At 39.5% G+C, this 19,825-nt stretch overlaps 1 protein-coding gene across 3 annotated transcripts in view; it reads left to right on the forward strand.

The window, feature by feature from the left end:
• RUNX1T1 (RUNX1 partner transcriptional co-repressor 1) overlaps window positions 1-19,825 on the forward strand; it is a 191,613-nt gene that overhangs the window by 41,767 nt on the left and 130,021 nt on the right. Inside the window, exon 1 of one of the 3 annotated variants that reach the window (XM_060243515.1) lies at window positions 12,360-12,381. The exons of the other annotated variants lie outside the window; for them this stretch is intronic. Coding sequence (XP_060099498.1) covers window positions 12,375-12,381 — 7 coding nt within the window. The 5' untranslated portion in view covers window positions 12,360-12,374. Of the gene's footprint in view, window positions 1-12,359; window positions 12,382-19,825 lie in introns of those variants that run through there. 3 annotated transcript variants of the gene reach the window in all.

Consider the following 19,825-nt stretch of genomic DNA (forward strand, 5'->3'; position numbering starts at 1 on the left):
GTCATGACAGTATTGGCAGAAGGCTTGATTCCTCCCCACCCCCTTGAAAACAAAACAACACCCCTCGACTCTTTTTATTCTTTCCCTTTATAATTCTGGCATTGGTGTGTGCTACTAATATTCACCACAACAGTAACTGGTTTGCATCTGGATCTGAAGTTTCCACTTTTGCTCCAATGGATTCTATGGCTGTTTTATTAAATCTGAATGCAGATGACGTTTGAAGAAAGCCATTTGTTGGTATCTTGTTAAAGTAAATCTTATAACCTAGGAGGGACCATGGCTCAGTGGTAGAGCATCTGGTTGGTCTGCAGTAGGTCCCAGGTTCAATCCTGGCATCTTCAGTTAAAAGGATTAGGGTAGTAGTTGAAAGTCCCCCAAACCCCAAAAAATCTGTTGAGCTGACAATAGTGAGCTTTGGACCAATGGTCTGAATAAGGCAGCTTTGTGTGTCCAGTCCTTATCTAGAAACTGAATTCTTTATGTCAGAGGGCACTTCTGAAGTTCCCCTGAGCTCAGGAATTATAGGAGACCATTTCTTAAAATTGGGCTGGGATGCCTTCTGGATAAATAGGATATATTAGGATAAATCAGGTATAAGTGCCTAGCAGTTTTTGAATTTTCAGATGACAGTTAAGTTAGAGCCATGGAGTTTGCAAGGAAAGACTGCATGTTATTTATTTATTTGGGGACAATTATATTGCATCTGTCTCCTTCAGTGTATCAGTCAAAATAATGTTACACAACAATTTTTACAAATATAAAAAGGTACAAACTCAATGGGATAAAAATAAAACATAGTGGCAATAAAACAGTGCATAAACCTATAACAAACCACACAATAAAAACCAAGAGGTGGGGCAAAATAAGATTTGCCCCACCTTTCCAGATACCTTCCAGAATAAAAAAGAGCCTCCACAAAATGTCAGAAGGTCATGAGTAAGGGGACATGAGGGCTTTTGGAGAGAAGAATTCCAAAGACAAGGGGCCTCCACATGTTTACCAGTATTTCCTCAACCAACATACGGATGCAGCAGAGGGGTCGTCAGCAGATCTTATGTCATGAGTCATTTCATATGAGCAGAGATGTTCCTTCAGATACTCTGGTTAGTATGTCATTTAGGGCAGGGGTGTCAAACATGCGGCTTGTGGGCTGGATCAGCCCCCCCCCCCCCCTCGAGGGCTCCTATCAGGCCCACAAGCAACTTTTGGCTGTCATCTGCTTCCTTTTCCCTTTCTCTTACTTCTTTATGTGTCACAACTTGCTTTTATTTTAAGATTTTTAAAAGCATCTTTAATTGTGTTTGCCTGTGTCCTTTATAACGTTTATATCTCTGCCATCTCTCATTACATTTTATGACATGTATGGCCTGGCCCGACAAGGTCTCATTTATGTCAGATCTGGCCCTCATAACAAATGAGTTTGACACCCCTGATTGAGGGCTTTATAAGTTTTCACTAACACTTTGGATTGGGCCCAACCAAAAACAGGTGGCTAGTAAAGCACTGGAACTATGTGCTTCCCACAGTGGCTCCCATTAAGACCCTTGTCATCATTTCTGAATCAAAGTTTCTTGCCAGTCTTCAAAAAAAGCCGAACTCATGACCATGTTTTAAATCTGTTACCCAAGACATACAGTATGCAACTGGCCAGATCTGTTCTTTTCAGGATTGGCTGCCGCCCGTGAACTCAACTAAGTTGGGAAAAAGCATTCTGTTCCACTGATCCAGCAGCACACAAAAATTCATCAGGCTGCCTTGTACTGAATCAGAGTCTCGGTGCATCAAGTCAGTATTGTCTACTCAGACTAGCAGTGGTTCTCCAGGGTCTCAGCCAAGGTCTTTCATAACACCTAGTGCCGGATCCTTTGAACCTGAGATCTTCTGTGTGCTGTGCAAATGTTTCACCATTGAGCCACACAGGGTTGCCAGCCTCCAGATGGGGCCTGGAGATCTCCCACTTTTACAACTAATCTCCTGCTGGCAGAGATCAGCTCTCCTGCAGAAAATGGCCGCTTTGAAGGGTAGACTCTATGGCACTGTACCTTGCTGAGGCCCCTCCCCCCCCCAAGCCCCACACTCTCCCAGCTCCACCCCCAAAGTCTCCATGTATTTTCCAACACAGACTTGGCAACTCTAGAACCATGGTTCCTCCCCAAATACAAATGGCCTACATCTAGGAGCATTAAAAAGCTTCAACCTTGATCTTTCAAGGAAAGCATAATCCCATTTGGTTATATACCCAATGCCAGATCAGCATATTCTTGATCCACTCTACTGCTATCTTGTCTAGATTACATTTCACTTTGTTTGTTTACCTTTGTCCCTTTACTCAGATATAAGTGCAGAATTTCCAGTTTCCCTAGAAACAGGTAGATAGGAGGTAAATTAAGTATCTTCCACATAACTCTGATTTCTGAAAGTCTTCTTCTTGCTATTTCATGTAGATGTTAAATAGTATGTGAGAGAGGATGGAATTGCTCCTTGCTCTGATGGGGACCAAATATATCTATTTATTTCTTCAGCCCTATTCTTATTATTGGCTCCATGATTACTTTTTCATTACCACTATGCACAATTATGCTGCATTATATTATTGTGCAACAGCAGGACAATGTTGGCTTTTGCAATATAAGCTTCTAGTATCAAAGTATTGGCAGTGAATGCCATGAAGATCCAACATAATGATAAATATTGGGAATCCTGAGAATATTTCCCTGTTGAAATGAAAAAGGGTGTTAAGTGGATAACTATTAATGGAATATTCCAAATAGTGAAAAAGTAATAAAAATTTGTGTTTGTGATTAAGATATTGGGCACATGGTTATCTTCCCCAAGTTCTGTGCTGTTGGGAATAGGGTTGCCAAGTCCAAATCAAGAAATATCTGGGGACTTTGGGGGTGGAGCCAGGAGACTTTGGGGGTGGAGCCAGGAGACATTAGGGGTGGAGCCAAGATCAAAGCTGTGACAAGCATAATTGAACTCCAAAGGGAATTCTGGCCATCACATTTAAAGGGACGGCACTCTTTTTCAATGCCTTCCTTCCATAGGAAATAATGAAGGATAGGGGCACCTTCTTTTGGGGCTCATAGAATTGGACCCCCTGGTCCAATCGTTTGGAAACTTGGGGGATATTTTGGGGAGAGGCACTAGATGATGTACTGAAAATTTGGTGCATCTACCTCAAAAAAACAGCCCCCCCAGAGCCCCAGATACCCCCGGATCAATTCTCCATTATTTCTATGGGAATAAATCTCCATAGGGAATAACAGAGTTCCCAGCAGACATTTCCCTCCCCTCCCCCTGCTTTCTGATGACCCTGAAGCGGGGGGAGGGCCTCCAAACCGGGGGATCCCCTGCCCCCACCTGGGGATTGGCAACCCTAGTTTGGAATCAGGGTTTTTTTTTTCCTGCAGCATTGTGGTGCACTGTTGAACTTCCTTGGATCCCCTCCGCTTTTTTTAAATGACTGAAAAAGTCCCAGTGGCCAGGGAGGTGCTGCTGGGACATGGACAGGGAAAATGCGGGGAAGTTGGCCCTGCTGTTGCATGTGAGCTGTGTGGAAAGTTGTATCAATAATCAGAAAACCAGGCAAGTTTGTCCTCTTGTGGAAACCACCATAAGCTCCATAATCCGCATAGTGATCAACATGAAGAATGTGTGTTCTTAATGAGAGCAGAAATTGCTATTCCCTTGATTCACTAACAGAAACTCTGTGACTATGAAAGAGTAACTGTTCCCAGTTTGGTGAAATTCCATGACCTTTTTGCTGTGTGGTAGGCAGATGACACCATGATGACATCAGTTAACCCTGGCCCATTAAACTTCTTCAAAAATCTTATCTGAAAATCTCGTAAACAAAAAGCATGGCCAGAGCTACAAACAGTTGACTTAACCACTTAGAAATAGCACATGATATATTTCTGGCCCATTTGAGACACTAGTGTTATTTTAGTGGCATGGGAACCATTACAATTAGCAACATGAATAGCCAAGGTCCACAAAAAAGCTTTTCCCCACAGCTGCATCAAGGCTAAGAAAACTAGGTTAGTAGTGGGGCTGGGAGAAGCCATAACATGGACTCAATACCAGTTTCTTGTGTTACCTTCCATCACAGGGGACAGCAGTGCTAGTTCACCTCCGATGCTGCTATGATGATGTAAGAATGTGCCCTAAATGGCTTATACAGTAAATGGCCGTGTGACCCCACTTTTCAACAGCAGCTGTCAAGCTGCTCTTCCTTCCTTAAATTGTTAACAATGCGCACCCACAGGTATAGGGAGCGAGACCCATTTTTCTCCTCCCCCCCCCTTTAATTTTCATTTTGTAATTATGTGTACAGTCCTTGTTGCCTAGGCTTGTTGCTGGTATAATATAGAGGCATAAATCTTTTTTAAAAAAACAGGCTAAACTCAGGTAGCCAAAATATTTGAGTAGTGCTAACTTAGGTTTGTGTTATATAGCCAAGGAATCAATAACAGTTTTACAGAGGAAAAGAAGTTGGTGGGGAGGGGGAGAGTTGTACAGACACTCCCTCCCCACAGAAACAGTGATATGAATTTATGTTGAGAGGAGAATTCTGTACAGTTGCATATTTGCTCCACCTGGTGGATCTTTGTGAAAAGTGGCTTAATCCTTAATGGTAAAAGAATGCCAATAATTCAAACTGAAGTACTTCTTAAAATTCACATTAGCAATAGTATTGAAAAAGACAGATTTTTGTAATCCCCAAAATCCAGAATCAGAGAGCTTTGCTTACCCATGCTTGTTCATTACATTAATTTTTATGGGAGCATAGCATTTCAAACCAATTAATGATAGCAGTTTACCCTCAGTCTCATCTAAAGATTAACAATTAAGTCATTTAAATGTATGGCTTTTGAGGTTACGCACGATCACTGAAAGTTGCAACCCCCCTTCCTTTGCAAACAGACAATAATTAATGAACCTTTCTGTTATGAAGCAGCAGAGCAGTTGAAAGAGTTGGTTGCTACACAGAGACATTTTTTGCAGTGCATTGGCATAAAAATCTGTGTGTCATTAACTTAGCTTACAAACACTGTTTTCTTTGGAATTCTTTAGGACTTCATTATGCTTTGATCGTCTCATTGTTCTCCTAAGGTTATTCTCCCCCCTCACCCCAAATTCTAATGGGTCCCTAACAGAGGGTGAGGTTTAGAAAACAGTATCTCCATATGCAAGGGATTTTGAGACCTTTTTTATTGTCTTTAAAAATGTCATTCACAGTCCTCATTAGCATTTATTGTTGCAAGTGTATAAGCAGAAAATGTGAAATTGGTATGTCATGAATAGCTCCACAGAGCTCTGGAGCCCTGAAATGTTGCCTGCAGTGTGGTGTGGGGCAGTCATTGAGAGAAAGCTGTCCAGATGGCTGCCAGCACAGAGCAGAGCTGCAGGTTTTTGTCTCTGGTGCCGAGAGGAGGGGAAAGTTCACTGGAGCATACACTATCACCCCATGCATTTTAACAAAACTAACTCGCTATCTGTCAAAACGGAGAGGTAGTGACACTGCAACAAACAAACAAAAAGTTCTCAGGATAGCGTAAATCCTCTGTGCAAGGTTGTCAAGAATGTTCCAGATAACCAAGTGGTTCCCAGAAGAATGAGAATGTGTCATAAGTAATACCTAAAAGAAATGAATCCCTAATGAGAGGTGGTGATGCAGACTTGCATCAGAAGATTTTTCTCTGTTATGAGTTATAGGGGAAAGAAATTGATTTGAAAAGTTATTTTGAAAAATAAGTATTAGTCAACTTATATAAGAATGGTTCAGGCCTTGACGGGGGGTTATGTCTTGCCATAAACTCTGACCAGAGTCCCAAAACACTGAATAATAGAATTTATTGGTTATGTGGGCAAATATATTACCTTGTGGGATATAAAAGAGATTCTTAGTCCATAGTCAGTGGCCACTATTTAGCTAGACATCATGCCCATCCCTGTATTACTAATGGCTACTATTAGTGATATGGGATATCAGGCTGGTTGAGTAAATGATTGGTATTATCTTTTTTGCACTCACATTTTGCAAGGTGGGCTGCAGTCTTTATTGTATCCATTAGGTTACATTTGTGGGGTGGGCAGATCACAAGTATTGCAACTTTGTAGATGGGAAATGGTGTTGAGGACAACATAAGATTGGAACTCTGGTTTTCTGTATCTACATATAGAAGTACAGTTTGCAGGTAGTTCTGTGACTCTTTAAGGATATTTGCTGTTATAAAATGTAGCTACTGAAGCTGCAGTTTGAAGGTGGAGACCCATTTATGGTTGCTTATTGTTTTCCTCCCCAGAGGTGTTAGAGCATTTTTGTGTCCTGGTTTTTAGCAAGAAAAGAGAAAGGTTTCAGAAGCCTCTGTCGTCTTCACATGTCTTTCCCTTCAAATTGCAACCTTACTGGATGCATTATGGAAAAGTTAATGATGGTTTTTTTCCAATTAATTGCAATACAACATACTATGCAATGTACCACTTGTGTTCTGTAATGTCCCACACGGCATGGATTAGTATGGACAGTAGCCAGGGCTTTTTTTGCAGAAAAAGCCCAGCAGGAACTCATTTACATATTAGGCCACTCCCTGACACCAAGGTAGCCAAAATTGCATTCCTGTGTGTTCCTGCTCAAAAAAACCCCTGGCAATAACAATATTATAATCTCATTTTAGTTATTGTTTCATGTACATTTGTTTGAGACATCATCAGTATTGTTAAAATTGACTGAAGTTATCCTAGTCTACCTTAATCCTGAATTTGGATCATACTTCTATTAGTAGCAAAAGCAAGGCTTTTTTTTTTAAAGCAGGAACGTACAGGAACGCAGTTCTGGCTGGCTTGGTGTCAGGAGTTGTGGCCTAATATGCAAATGAGTTTCTGCTGGGCTTTTTCTGCAAAAAGCCCTGTGCAAAACAAGGGCGACATCAGGGAGTGTGGCCTAATATGCAAATGAGTTCCTGCTGGGCTTTTTCTACCAAAAAAGCCCTGAGCAAAAGCATCTTTCCTATAATTCTATCCTGTTTTCTGTTAATTTGTGTTAGGCTATATGATGGCCCTAATTGACTTCAGAGCACAATCTATTTGTTTTGGGCTCTGTGAGAGGTAGAATAAATCTAATCCAGGTTTACCCTAGAGCAGGGGTGTCAAACATGCAGTTTGGGGGCCAAATCAAGCCCCCGGAGGGCTCCTATCAGGCCCCCGAGCAACTGGCTGTCATCTGCTTCCTTCTCCCTATATCTTGCTTCCTTCTGCATAACAGCTTGCCTTGCAAGGCTTGCTCAATTGCTCAGGAGCTGGGGCTCCTCTCTCCCCCCAGTCCCCTGGGGTAGGAAGGAAAGAGCCAGAGCTTCCTTTGCCCAGTTCCATGGATTCCATGGGAGAAATACAAAGAAAGCATCCTTAAGACCAATGAATGCTAACGTTCTAAGCATGTTTTAAGTTTTTTTAAAAAATATATTTGTGTTTGTCTGTGTTCTTTATAAAATTTATATCTCTGCTACCTAATCTTAAATAGGTACACACATGGCCCGACCCAACATGGCTCGGCCCAACCTAACATGGCCCAGCCCCTCAAGGTCTCATTTATGTCACATCCGGCCATTATAACAAATGAGTTCGACACCCCTGCCCTAGAGTATACTCTAGACAGAGCCACGAGCAATTCTGGCTTCTTCTCAACTCTAGTTTGATATATATGCTTGTAAACGTGTTTGTCATATTCTCACTTTGTTTTTTTAGGGAACATTTGAGTTTTAGCATGGTAATATATGAAAATGTCCTGGACCTTATGCACCTACCCCCACTCACCCCCACTAACTGACAAACAAAAACGTCATAATTTTTCCTCCTTCGGTTTCCAGTATTTGTGTGAAGTTTTCAGATTTCATTCAGCTGTGCGTGATATAAAACCTCACACTTAACTATTTTAAGAATAAATAAACCTTGCCAATAAGAAAGTGTGTAGAAAAACCTCTTGGTATTATCTGGGATGTGTGTGCACGGGCATGTTTAAATGTGTGTATTCTGTTCTGAAATCCCATGTCATTAGAGAAGTAGCCTAATGGTATTTCTGAGAAATGAAGACAGTGTCTCACTATGGATATTGTGTCATGGTGGGACAAAAAAGAAAAATCAATTATTCAAGTCTCTGATTTCTGGCGGAGCATTTTTTTTAATTTAATACAGATACAATATTTTAATGCAGGTGCTTGCAGTGACAGATCGCACATATTGTTTTTGTAAAAATGTGCATCAGAATTAGTTTTCAACTTAATACTGGTTAAAATACTACAGATATAGTGCTGGGAAACTAGATCTTTAAAAAAAAAATTACAAAGAGGAAAGCGATGTATAAATGCATAGAAGAATGCGTTTGCAAGCTGAAAAGAATTAACGCACAACTTCATGTGGTGGTGTGTTTACTGTACATCACATTGACAATCTATTGAATAATGTTATGAACACATCCACAAGGAGCCTTTGCAAAAAATTTCAGCAGCTCATGTATTAGGTAGGCTTGCCTTGTCAGTAGGATTCCTGTTGAAAACACTAATGGCTTCCAGCTGGGTGGAAAATCAAATCTTTGGGGTCTGACAAAGTTAGCAGATCTGAATTTGAAAGCCCAGCTAATGCTTCTATTTTTACTTACCATTCACCCATAACAGATTATTTTCCAATATGTCAGCCTCATTTGGTGGCCAGTGGTCTGAGAGTGAAAGTGGAACAAGTGAGTAAGGAAATTGGGACATTAGCGAGTCCGCCCTTTCAAACTGGTGTGCCACTTTGTGGAGTAGCTGGTGCCTTAAGATGAGGGGGTGTCCTAATGACCATTCATCAATGCTCGTTGCCTGATCATTGAGTGCCTTCTCATTCAGTTTATCAAGCCTTGCACATAAAAAAGTCAGAATAAGCATTATTCAGCTTTGTTAATGCCAAGTAGGAGTAAAATGCTCCATTTGAACCCATTTTGCCCTTGGTTTTTCACTTTGTTAATGCAGTCCTGCTTAAATGAGTGCCTTTATTGGGTCAGTTAGGATATCTGAAACTATTAATTGTCTTGAATTGAATAGCTGGTGGCAGGCCTGAACAGATGGGGTAGAAAACTATTTGGTTGGGTGTATTGCTTTCAATTAGGATCAATGAGGTTTCAGTGCCTTTGAATTAACTCACTTAATACCGACTGTGTGAAGTCACTGTGTATCACAACAGTCTGCTAGAAGGAGAGCAGGGAAGTTGAGAAGGCCTGCAGAAAAGCTTTGAGTCAATTTCTTTCTCTGTTGCTAACAAAGAGGTCTCGTTAGCTATATGTGCAGTTCAGAGGCCTTCTAGTCCCTGTTGGTAAGTCAGGTGTGAGCAAGGGAAAAATCTGTACTTCATTGGTATAAGCTGCTATTGTGAACCCACACACTGTTTATTATACTTGCTTGCCTTATTAATTTCAGTGCACATCATTGAGCACAGGATTATAAACCTATAGCTGTGGTTTATGAGCACTTTTTCCCCCTATGGGTGATGTGATGGAATAACAATATTCTAAGATCCAAAATAAATCTAATTTTGTTACTGGTATTTTGAGTGGGGGCGTGTTGGTAGAGATGAAAGTGTGTATGTGGCGGGGTGTATATGTCATACCAGTTCATTTAACACTATTTTGTAAGTGCCTTGAAGGTCAAGGATAATATGTGGACTAAATGTATGTAAGATAACAGCCTTTCATAAGATAACCAGTAAACTGATGTAATTGTGTCTCACTGCTAATTCAGTCATATGAAATGTGATTGCAGCATGCAAAAAGACTTGACTTGTGGATATGTGTGTGTGTGTGTTCACTGTGCAGATCTACTAGAGAATGGTGACATTTTACAGAATTGTTGGCGTTGATTGTCCATCATTGTTACATATTTTGGCCCCATTTAATTTTTTAAAAAATATATAACTAAGTGGTGAAAAAAATTGTTATAGGAATCTTTAAGTGATTGCATTAAAAAGTATCTAGGAATATTTATTTGAGGAGAACTGCCAAATGGGTTGCCGCTTGCTTGGAGTATTAAATAATGAGAGAGGAAAAATGATTCCTGCAGCTGGCTGCTTGAGAAAATGCTGAAGTAGTCTCAGATGCACAAGCATTCTGTTAGGCCCCTTCCATAAGTAGTTTTCTAGGTGAGAATCTCCAGGGATCCAGTCTTTGTTGACGTGGATCAATTTAAATGGCAATTACTGTAGTCAGATAACAGCTTAAAAAGCCTTTTTACACATAGAAAAGATGCATAATCACATGGCATATGGTGGCGTTCAATTTTCTGAGCCATAGTTTGAGGATTTACAATATACTGATATTAAGACCCAGTTTTAAAATTGAATATCATTACATTTTATTTTTTATTTAGACAAGGCTTTCCCCCATTTTTAAGGCTGCTTCTTTTTGCCCATATTCACAATGAAAAGTTGCTTTTCTAACAGTGGAAATATAATATCATTTAAAAATAAAACACTAAATACAGAATTAGGAGTCCCTTTTAAACAGTATGCTGCATATATGTTCCCAAAGTTTTTCTGCTTCTTCTAAAGTTAGTCCGTAGTATTTACAATACTTTCTGAATTATAAATTGCAACTTCCCAAGTACATCAAAATCAGTTATGTAAATCCTTTTTACCCTTCTGGAGCTCTGGCACAGATTAGGAAAATGTCAGAAATTGATGTCATTATGCTATTAGTGATGGCATGGAATAATTCTTGAGGAACATCTCATTTTGAATAACAGGTAATAAACGGGTTTTGATTGGGACATGGAAAGTTAGTGGGTGCCTTTGGAAATGGTCAGGACTAGTTTTCTGTAAATCATTTTTTGAGCTAAATCAGTTACAGTCTAAGCATGAAGACAAACCCTACTTTTGTAATTTAGTGTTTTATTGCCATAGGGAAAAGGTCAACATGCAGAGAAAACTAAAAATGTGGAGTGAGGTTTGCAATTATTTCTTAAACATGGAAGCCTTTAAAAGAGGTTTTGTTTGTAGATTGCTGTGAACACATAGGCTTGAAATGGCATTGAGTGATCATGGATATAGTCAAAGAATGAAAGCAAACACTGATCAAGCTGTAAAATTGTTTGTCTACAAAGCTTTCGTAGGCACTTTAAATTGAAAGGGAGTGTGTGTGGGGGGGAGAGCATTTGGTGTGCTTGGAATTTAGTATGAACCTAAATGTGCCGAAGAAGGTATGTGAGTCAGGCGTATGTTTCTGCTATGAGGCAAAGGATGGTTTACAAAGGACTGAAGAGGGACTGCTGAGAGGAAAATAGCCAGCTTTAGATAAAGCACTGTAACAAAGACTTGTAGTTTTATGTATCATGGTGTCCATTAAAGCTTAATAGGGAAGAGTGCATTGAACCTAGCCAGGCATATGTTATTCATGTGAAGGATAAACATTGAAGGGGAGTGCAGAAATCAGAAATCGGGAGGACATGATTGTTTAGCTTTTGAAAAAAGCTTTACAGGGAAGATTTTGTTTTCATCCCCCATGGATCGCTATGCAAGGTAAAGGAAGAGTAAGCTGCAAATGTTTGGAGCGTATCAATGCCGGAATCCCAGGGGGGTTAAAAGCATTGTAGTAAAATGAAAGTGGACTGCCTCTAAGTGTGTTCTATTTTATACATACCACTGAGAAGCTGACAAAAGGAATGATTTTGATACTCTGTTTGGTGTGATAAAATGACCCATTGACAGCAAAAATTCTTTTCCTCCCCCCACCCCTTAAAAAAAAAAACTTCATCTGCACACATTGTGAATTTCAAACCATAGAAGCAATCTGGTTTTCAGAGTTAAAATTTATAGCTGTTAATTGGGAGGGGGAAGGAAGAACCCCTGGCTTTTAATAGACGCTTGTCTGCAGGAGAAAGGGTTAACTTTTAAAGAGGGAGAAAATGAATAATTCAGCGTTTGGCTTTATCACACTGCATTTTACTGTCTATTCTTTTGGTCCTCTGGAACTTGCTGTGAAAGGTATAGTACAAGGAGTCAGCTGAGGGGTTGTGATAATTTGCACACACATCCCTGTCATTGTTCCGCCTGAAGAGACGGGGCTGGGTTCAAGGCCACATGTGCTCCTGTCATCATTCACATTTCTGCTCCAAGTGCAATACAGAGTGTCAGCTCTCCATCTGTCTTTGCCTGGCAAATGCACGCGCCCAGCATCCTGCCTCCAGCTACACTGCCACAGCCAGTTAGGATGGCCCTCCTTGCTTCTCTGTGCTCATTCCAGAACAGGAGGCGCTGAGTCCCAAATAAGCTTGCTTTTAAGAGAGAGAGAGAGAGAGAGAGACAGAGCCTTTTTTTTTTTTTACAGTGGGTCTGTTTGATTCAAGATGCCTGGTGAGTGCTTTTCCCCCCCTCCCCCTTTTTTCCTTGATGGCAATGAGAAAGCGCTGTCATTTTATAGTTTGATTACTCAAATAGGAAAAAAAAAGATATTTAGGAACTGGCATGTGCAAAGAACGGTTGTAGATGCTAATTGTGACATATGCATGGAGTAAGCTCTGTATATGTATGCATGTGTGTGAAATTGCTTGGTGCATAATGTATTACAATGCTGAATGCGAAATGAAGAAGAGACTGTAGGAAATCTGTCCGTGCGTTGTGATTCTGTGAAGATATGAGGAGAAATATAGCTCCTATCTGTCTCTTATGATTGAGCTGTACTGTGTATCTGGAAACTGTAGATTTATTGGAAGAGATGACTTGTGATCATGGGGAAAGCACAGAGAATGATCTCTTTGAAAAGCTGCTTATGCTAGAGAAATTAAGTGAGAAGGAATACAACAAATTATTTCAGACTTTTGCTTAAATCTGCAGCCTTTGGTTCCTGGCAGCCAAATATCTGAAATGCCTTTTCTTTTTAAATCTTTTGTATTTTGCTGATTGGGTGAAAGTGATGGGAGTGGAAATTTTTAGCATGTCAGTTTCCTCCTGAAAATATTTTCCTTGGATCTTCACCTCTTGCCTAATTGATAAATGGCACTTCTAGTGGAAATATTTCATCTGTACATAGTAAATCATGCTTAAGGGTATCTTGAAAAATTTGTGTGTTTCAAGAATCTTTTCTCAAACAAGGAAGATTGTATTATTTTGCCAGGGATGGGGTTTGGATGGGCAGCATGTTTTGGAAACTACAGGTATAGATAGGTAAGGCAATCTACACCTGTAAAGAGAGAATTTCATATTTAAATTAATTATTTAAATGAATTAAACAAACAAAAATCAGGATCCTGCAGCTGGCCAGTTCTTTTGGATTATTTGTGTAGGAAAGAGGAAAAGAGGCTGCTTTTGCTAAAGAGTGTGTACCCATCACAGATGGTGTTTTGAAACAGTATCTGCCAGTTTGCTGTGACCACAGTCATATGTAGGTATTGCCAGTTGTTTGAAGAATTTTTTTTTTCCTTGAGGATGTGCTTGCATGGTCATAACATATTCCATCACTGGCATACTTCTTGTCACAATTGCAGTCCTAGAATCAACAAAGTAGGACTCTGTTTGCTTAAAACACAAGGTTAAGGAGATGTCTAGGGTTGAAATATGGCAAATTAATCTCCATAGATGACAACCATGGACTACAAAAGGTCAATGTATCCCTTCTCCTGTGAACAGCACTTTGCGTACCATGCATTCTGAAGGATGTAGTCCCCATTAGGCGTGTAGCAGTGGCTGCTGTGATTCTTTGTTGTATTTACAGCAAAAGTATTTGCGTAACAGAGATGATTATTTATTGTTTTTTTATGATATTTACTTGCACCATGCTTAAGAAACAGATCATCTGAGACTTTTAAGATGGAGATTTTGGAGACCTCTCTGTCTTCTGAAGCTGTCAGCTCTTGACTTACTTAATCTACTTGCAGGTTAAATTGTTGTGCATCTTTAATAAAAAGGGAGCGAGCTACACGTGTGCATGTATACACTTATCAATGCAGTAGGACTTAATAATTGCGTACATTTTTAATTGCCAGCAGACTCTGAAAGTGGCAGCAGAAATACAGTGCAGTGAGGTTTCTCTCTCTCTTTTTTGTCTTTTAATGTCAGCTCTGAGTGTTAGAAAACGGTGCACTTGGATACAGAGAATACACTAACAGCTGTGACTGGAAGCATGTGCCAGAATGGAGATACTTGAGCAGATCTGACACTTGGCTATTTTTGACACCCATCTGTACTATCCCCCCCCCTCTCCTTTAGGATGCACAGCCTCTCAATCTGTTCACAGCATATTTCAGCCTTTTAATATTGTGGTGTTGGGATTTTTTCCCCCAAATGGGCATTATTAGCCATCTGGGAGAGATTTTGTATTTTAAAAATAAGCATATTATGTTCAGGAGATTAAAAGGATGTGTGTTTTTATGTAATCTGATATTATGTCATTGCAGGGTTTTTTTGTGTTGTGCACACATGCAAGTATGCACTGACTTTTAAAAAGCATCTTTTAAGGCAGTTCAAGCACTTAGCATTCTTTGAAATTCTAGAAATAGGTATTGTATTGGAAAATATTTCCTCCAGCTTTGTGTGGTAATCACACTTTTGGAAGGAATCAGTGTGTACTTGAAGACTGACAGCAAGTGCTGTTCAATGCGATTGGCCACAAATATTTGCTAAATCTGGAAACCTGTGCTGGAGAAGTTGTTACTGTGAAATAGCAGTGGAGTGAGTGTTTCAAATAAAATCTATTTAGAAAGGTGGAAGGTAACAGGATGAAATTCTAAACAGCAATAGAATACTAAGGCCTAGCTCTCATTGAAACCATGTGTCTTGCTGGTACTAAGGCAGACTGCTATTGGGAGTTCATGTTTGAATGGGCTTCCATGTTAACAGACTACACTCTTCACAGAAAACTAGTATGTCAGGAAAGGGCTTTTAGTGTAACTTTGTTCCTGACACATTAGTATAAGTACAAGCAAGAAATAATTCTCTGTTTAATTGGTAGTCTGAAGTGAAACAGCTCAAATCAGATGTACCTATCAGTGATAAATGCCCTGTAGTTTTGTTGGAAATATTCTTTTTGAATTTTTAAAAAAAGACTTAACAAATGGGAGTATGTTTTTAAGAAAACTATACTGTGGTAAAAGTTTTAAACACCATGCCAGTATCATCTAACTTGTATTTGCTCTGTTTTTTTTTTTTAAAGTTACAAACCTACCAGCAACTTTATCATATTTTCAAAGAACAGATGTTGGCCTACAAAATGCTTTATTATTGCCCATGGCAATATTTAGGATGAGTTGCTTTAAAAGGACAACTACTGATCACAGTCATTGTAGCCCAGAAATAATGCTGTTCTTTCAGGAGATGGCCAGTGTTAGGTCAGACCACCCCTTCTTTACGTCTGCTCTCCAGATGTGACTGCAACTTTTTAAGTTCATGTTTCCAAAAAAAAAAAAAAGAGGTTTGTTTTCAGAATCTGGTTTTACTTAAGACATCTCCATCCTGGAGTGCATTTCATAAATTGCCCACATATTTTTCTTAGCAGAGAACTTAACTGGCTATAATTTTTAACACATGGCCACATCATGTGATATTTTCAAAACATTTGCACACAGCTTTAAGAAGGTCCCAGCAGTAATGATCCATCATCTCACAGCCAGCCCATTTTTAACAGTGTATCTGCATTTTCCATTTAGCTGAGCTATATATTATTAGCTTACATTTTGGGTAGTAAAACATTGCATTGCTGATTGTAAAACATGGACTTTATTATCTGCTGAAAATTGATTTGGCATTTATAGCCACTGTGTACTACAGAGGCTTTCTGGTTTTAACATTAGTACAAGCAAGTGATAATACATTTAAAAATAGAAGCACAATTGCTAGGCACATACAATCATGAGTTTTCCAGTAATTTAATGTTGGGATGATCCACCTGGTTTGTGTATGTCTTTGTGTTTTTAAGAGGGTGGTGGTCTAGTTTGTGTATGCATATAAACGCTATTATGCAGCAAACAACCTCAAACACTCCATTAACTTGGCTCTGTTCTGCTTTAACTTGCCGTTGCTATGCTATTACTTCAAGACAACTTGGTGCTTTACAAAACAAGTTTTCTGCCAATTGTGGAAAGTATGTCTGGAAATATTTAAAGGCTTGCAGCAGTTAAGGCTGCAACACTGTTTTGGTCATCGCACTTAATTCCTTGTTGAACAAAGCAGATCTGACAGTGAGTAGAAATCCCAATAAATACAGTTGACCTCTTAGATTCCAGGGAACATATGGTGAGTTTGATTTCCCCAAGTTTATATATATATATTTTTAAGAGAGATTTGATGCTTCCTCACCTTGTATGCTTGTAATAATTTCTGAAATTACCCCATACAAATCTATTTTGAGTGTTTGGGGACATGAAATGCATGTCTGGAATGTGCCCAGCACATTCTAGGAGAGTGCCATTATTACAGCAACTAGCCTTCCTAAACATGGATGTCTCTCACCACCACTCTGATCCTTCATTTTACTAATGTACAGTTGCTTTCCAGCCAAGGAGTAAAAATGAGTGTTTGTCTTGTTCTGAGGGAATTTTTATCATTGCATTGTTTTCTGAGTTCTGAATGTGACTGAACTTTTATGATATTTTCATATTGATAAAATTGTGCTTCAGGACAGTAACCATAGCATCCTAGTAGCAAACTGAATGTGGGATTTATTGACTGTCAGGCCTAGTTCACACATGCATGTACATTGTGTGATATCTCTCTGCTTATGGGTGAATACTTGATGACTGGCTTGAAACATATGAACTCCTTCTGGAGAAAGATTGTAGGACTGTGAGAAGATATGAAAGTTCTGTCTGCTGTGTATCTGAGGAGACCTCTTCACACTTGTAAGTCACGTGATGCTACAGTCAGCAGCAGAAGGTAGAAAAGAAAATGTTATTCAGAGACATATGTAGCACCATTGTAACATCTTTTTCATTGTCCTTTTTACCTCGCCCTTTACACCCTTCTCTCATATGACCATGTAAATTACTACAAAGCAGGTATGATTAAATTAATTGAAACCACCTGTTCATCATGCAGCTCATGATTTAGTTGGGTTGTGGCCAAACTTGTAATGTTTAATTTCCAGTCTTTGATATTTAGGAATCTAAGAAGACTAATTCTTCCTTGCTCTGGCAGCAGAGTACAAAAGGGAGTATAGTGATCCCTTTTTCTCTCTCTCTCTTTTTTTTTTGTCTACCTAGCGCAAGTTGATGCCACAGTCCATACTCAGTATCTTACTTTGACTTAAATAAATTTTGCTTTAAGTCACACTTTTGTGCATTTTAAAGCTTTGGAATCTGGGCCAGACATGAATTAGTGGAGGAAATAAGATTGCCTAAAGGTTAAAAAGGCAGTTGGAAGCTTTCCTGTAGAAGCCCTACTCTAGCTACACGTGTGTACATCAAGTGTAAGTGTGGGACTTGTGCAGGGGAACTTCTTGATGGATAGTGTCCAAAGTCAATATTCTAACATTCCAGGCTTTGATGTTTCTAGATTGAATTCATTTCTACTAGTACTGATAAGCATGTTGGTTTAGAATTGCTATATTTTTCATGTATGGAAATTATGGACTAAAATCTTGAATGTCACACTTGGGAAATTAATGTTAGTTCTCAAGAGACCTGCTCAAGATAGCTGGCAACTAAAAAAATACAATAAAACCAAACACAGGACTACTAACACTGAACAACCTAAAATGGTATTCATTAAACCTTCCTCTGCCTAGACAGAAGCCACATAAAGCAGCTTTAAAAGATGGTGATCACTCAGTAAAAATTCTAGATAGAAATGTTTTGGCTTGGAGCCTGAAGGAAAGCAAGGTAGGCTCTTGCAAGCTCCAAGGAGGAGCTCATTCCACCATGGAGAGGAAGAACCTGCACTGAACAGGATCCTGTGCAAAATTTCTGCTTTCCTTAGAGCTGTTGCACAAATGGAAAAGCAAGAGAAAGACTGGTGGTAACTGCTTATATTAATACTTACTTTATCCATACTTGAGCTTCCACTTCGATAAGATCTTGTGCAGCCAGTTTCTGGGCACTGTAATACATAAGGAAATCCATGTTTGTCACTTGCCTTACCTCTGCATGTTGATAAATAATTTTATCCCACGCTTTGTACTTTCTTTTCCCTCTAGGCTGGAAGTTTTTCATGTGAAGAATTATATACTAGTATATTTGTTCACATCCACATACTATGTGGAGATTGCATTTTATTTATTTCCTAAACCCCATGTTTCCTTTTGTTTTTTAAAATTTTTAAGTGCTAACTGCTTGCTTGGCACTGTGCAGCATGTGCTTTATTTAACACTCCCGGCAAGCAGTGTTACTATGCATGTAGTTATGAATGCTCATTTGATTTTTGTTCCTCCCCCTCATTTAGCATGCTACAGTTTTGGCTATGTAGACAAAGCTTTTTCCATTCACAACATTTAAAAGGCTGGGTTGAGTCTGAAAGAGCTTTCTGTGCATGTTCTTATTGCTAATGGCTTGGATTCAGACTGAATGGGTAGTTTCCATAAATTCCTCTTTTCCACTGCATAGCTTGCTCATGTCATTCCTTAGGGTCCTCTACCCCTCCAGGAACATTATGTTGTAGAGATCAGTGGGGTTGCAATGTGGAGTGGTGGCAGCAGGAATGTTACAACAGAAAAATACAGTCTTCAGCCAGTCATCTTTGAAATAATCAAGATTACAAATATTCTAGAAATGACGGCAGTAAAACTTTGTGAGGACCAAAGAGCCTTGTGAGATCAGGTGGGGTTTCAAACTCATTTGTTATGAGAGCTAGATCTGACATAAATGAGACCTTGTCGGGCTGAGCCATTTGTGTCATGAATATAATGCCAGGTAAAACATGCTTAAAGCATTAGCACGCTTGCAGTATTTTGTTTCACAGTCTTTGATAACTAACACCTCTTGCTCTGAATTGTTGCATCAAAATCTGGAGATGATGTCTGTGCTGTAGCAATCTTGAGTATGGTGCTCAGGGGTGTATCTGTAAATTGCAAACCTACTTTTGACTCATTGGCATTCATTACTGAAATCTCATGGTCAATGCTCTGTGCCCTAGGATCCAGGGGAAAACATGAAATGGCTGGGCATTGCCAGCTTTTGTACATAAGTTGCTTTGTGTGCTGGTCAAGAACATGTGAAGGTATCATGACACAGACAGAGGGCTGTATGTTTATCTCCAAAGCTATAGTCTTCCCCATAAAAAACCAACTGCATCTCCTGTGAGGCAGTGCAAGAATAGAGAGACAGCAATGTATAGTGGTCAGTATCAGCCTACTATCTGGGAAGCCTAGGTTTAGAATCCCCAGTCTGGGAAGGAAATGTGCTGGACACACAACCTCAACCTAATCCACCTCACTGGCTTGTTGTTATTCCTTATCTAAATAGTTCACATTGACTGCGGTCAGAAGTGTGTTTATATCCAACATAGCCATGGATGCCTGTCAGATTTAAAGTGCATGTCACAGAGAGCAATGTGTGGGAATGGTCTGCGAGTTGTGGGGAAACCATCCTGCCCCAACTCAGTTCTGGACTTATTTGACAGTGCATAAAGTCCGGTCCTAAACACTTGATGATAGGTCATTAATTGATTTTCCCTGTCTGATCGCTCCAGTGTCATCAAGCCATCACAACTTCTATCCTTGTCAATCCTGGTTTGGTGCCATTTTTAAAAAAAATCTTGGTGGGACGCACATAACAGCATAATCTGTGAAAGGCAGCAGGAGACAATAGGTTCCTCAAGAACCACAAGCAACTACAAACACTTTTTAGAGTTTATTTTTTTAAGGTTGAGGTTT

Source organism: Heteronotia binoei, chromosome 7 (genome assembly GCF_032191835.1).
Source record: "Heteronotia binoei isolate CCM8104 ecotype False Entrance Well chromosome 7, APGP_CSIRO_Hbin_v1, whole genome shotgun sequence".
Taxonomy (NCBI): domain Eukaryota; kingdom Metazoa; phylum Chordata; class Lepidosauria; order Squamata; family Gekkonidae; genus Heteronotia; species Heteronotia binoei.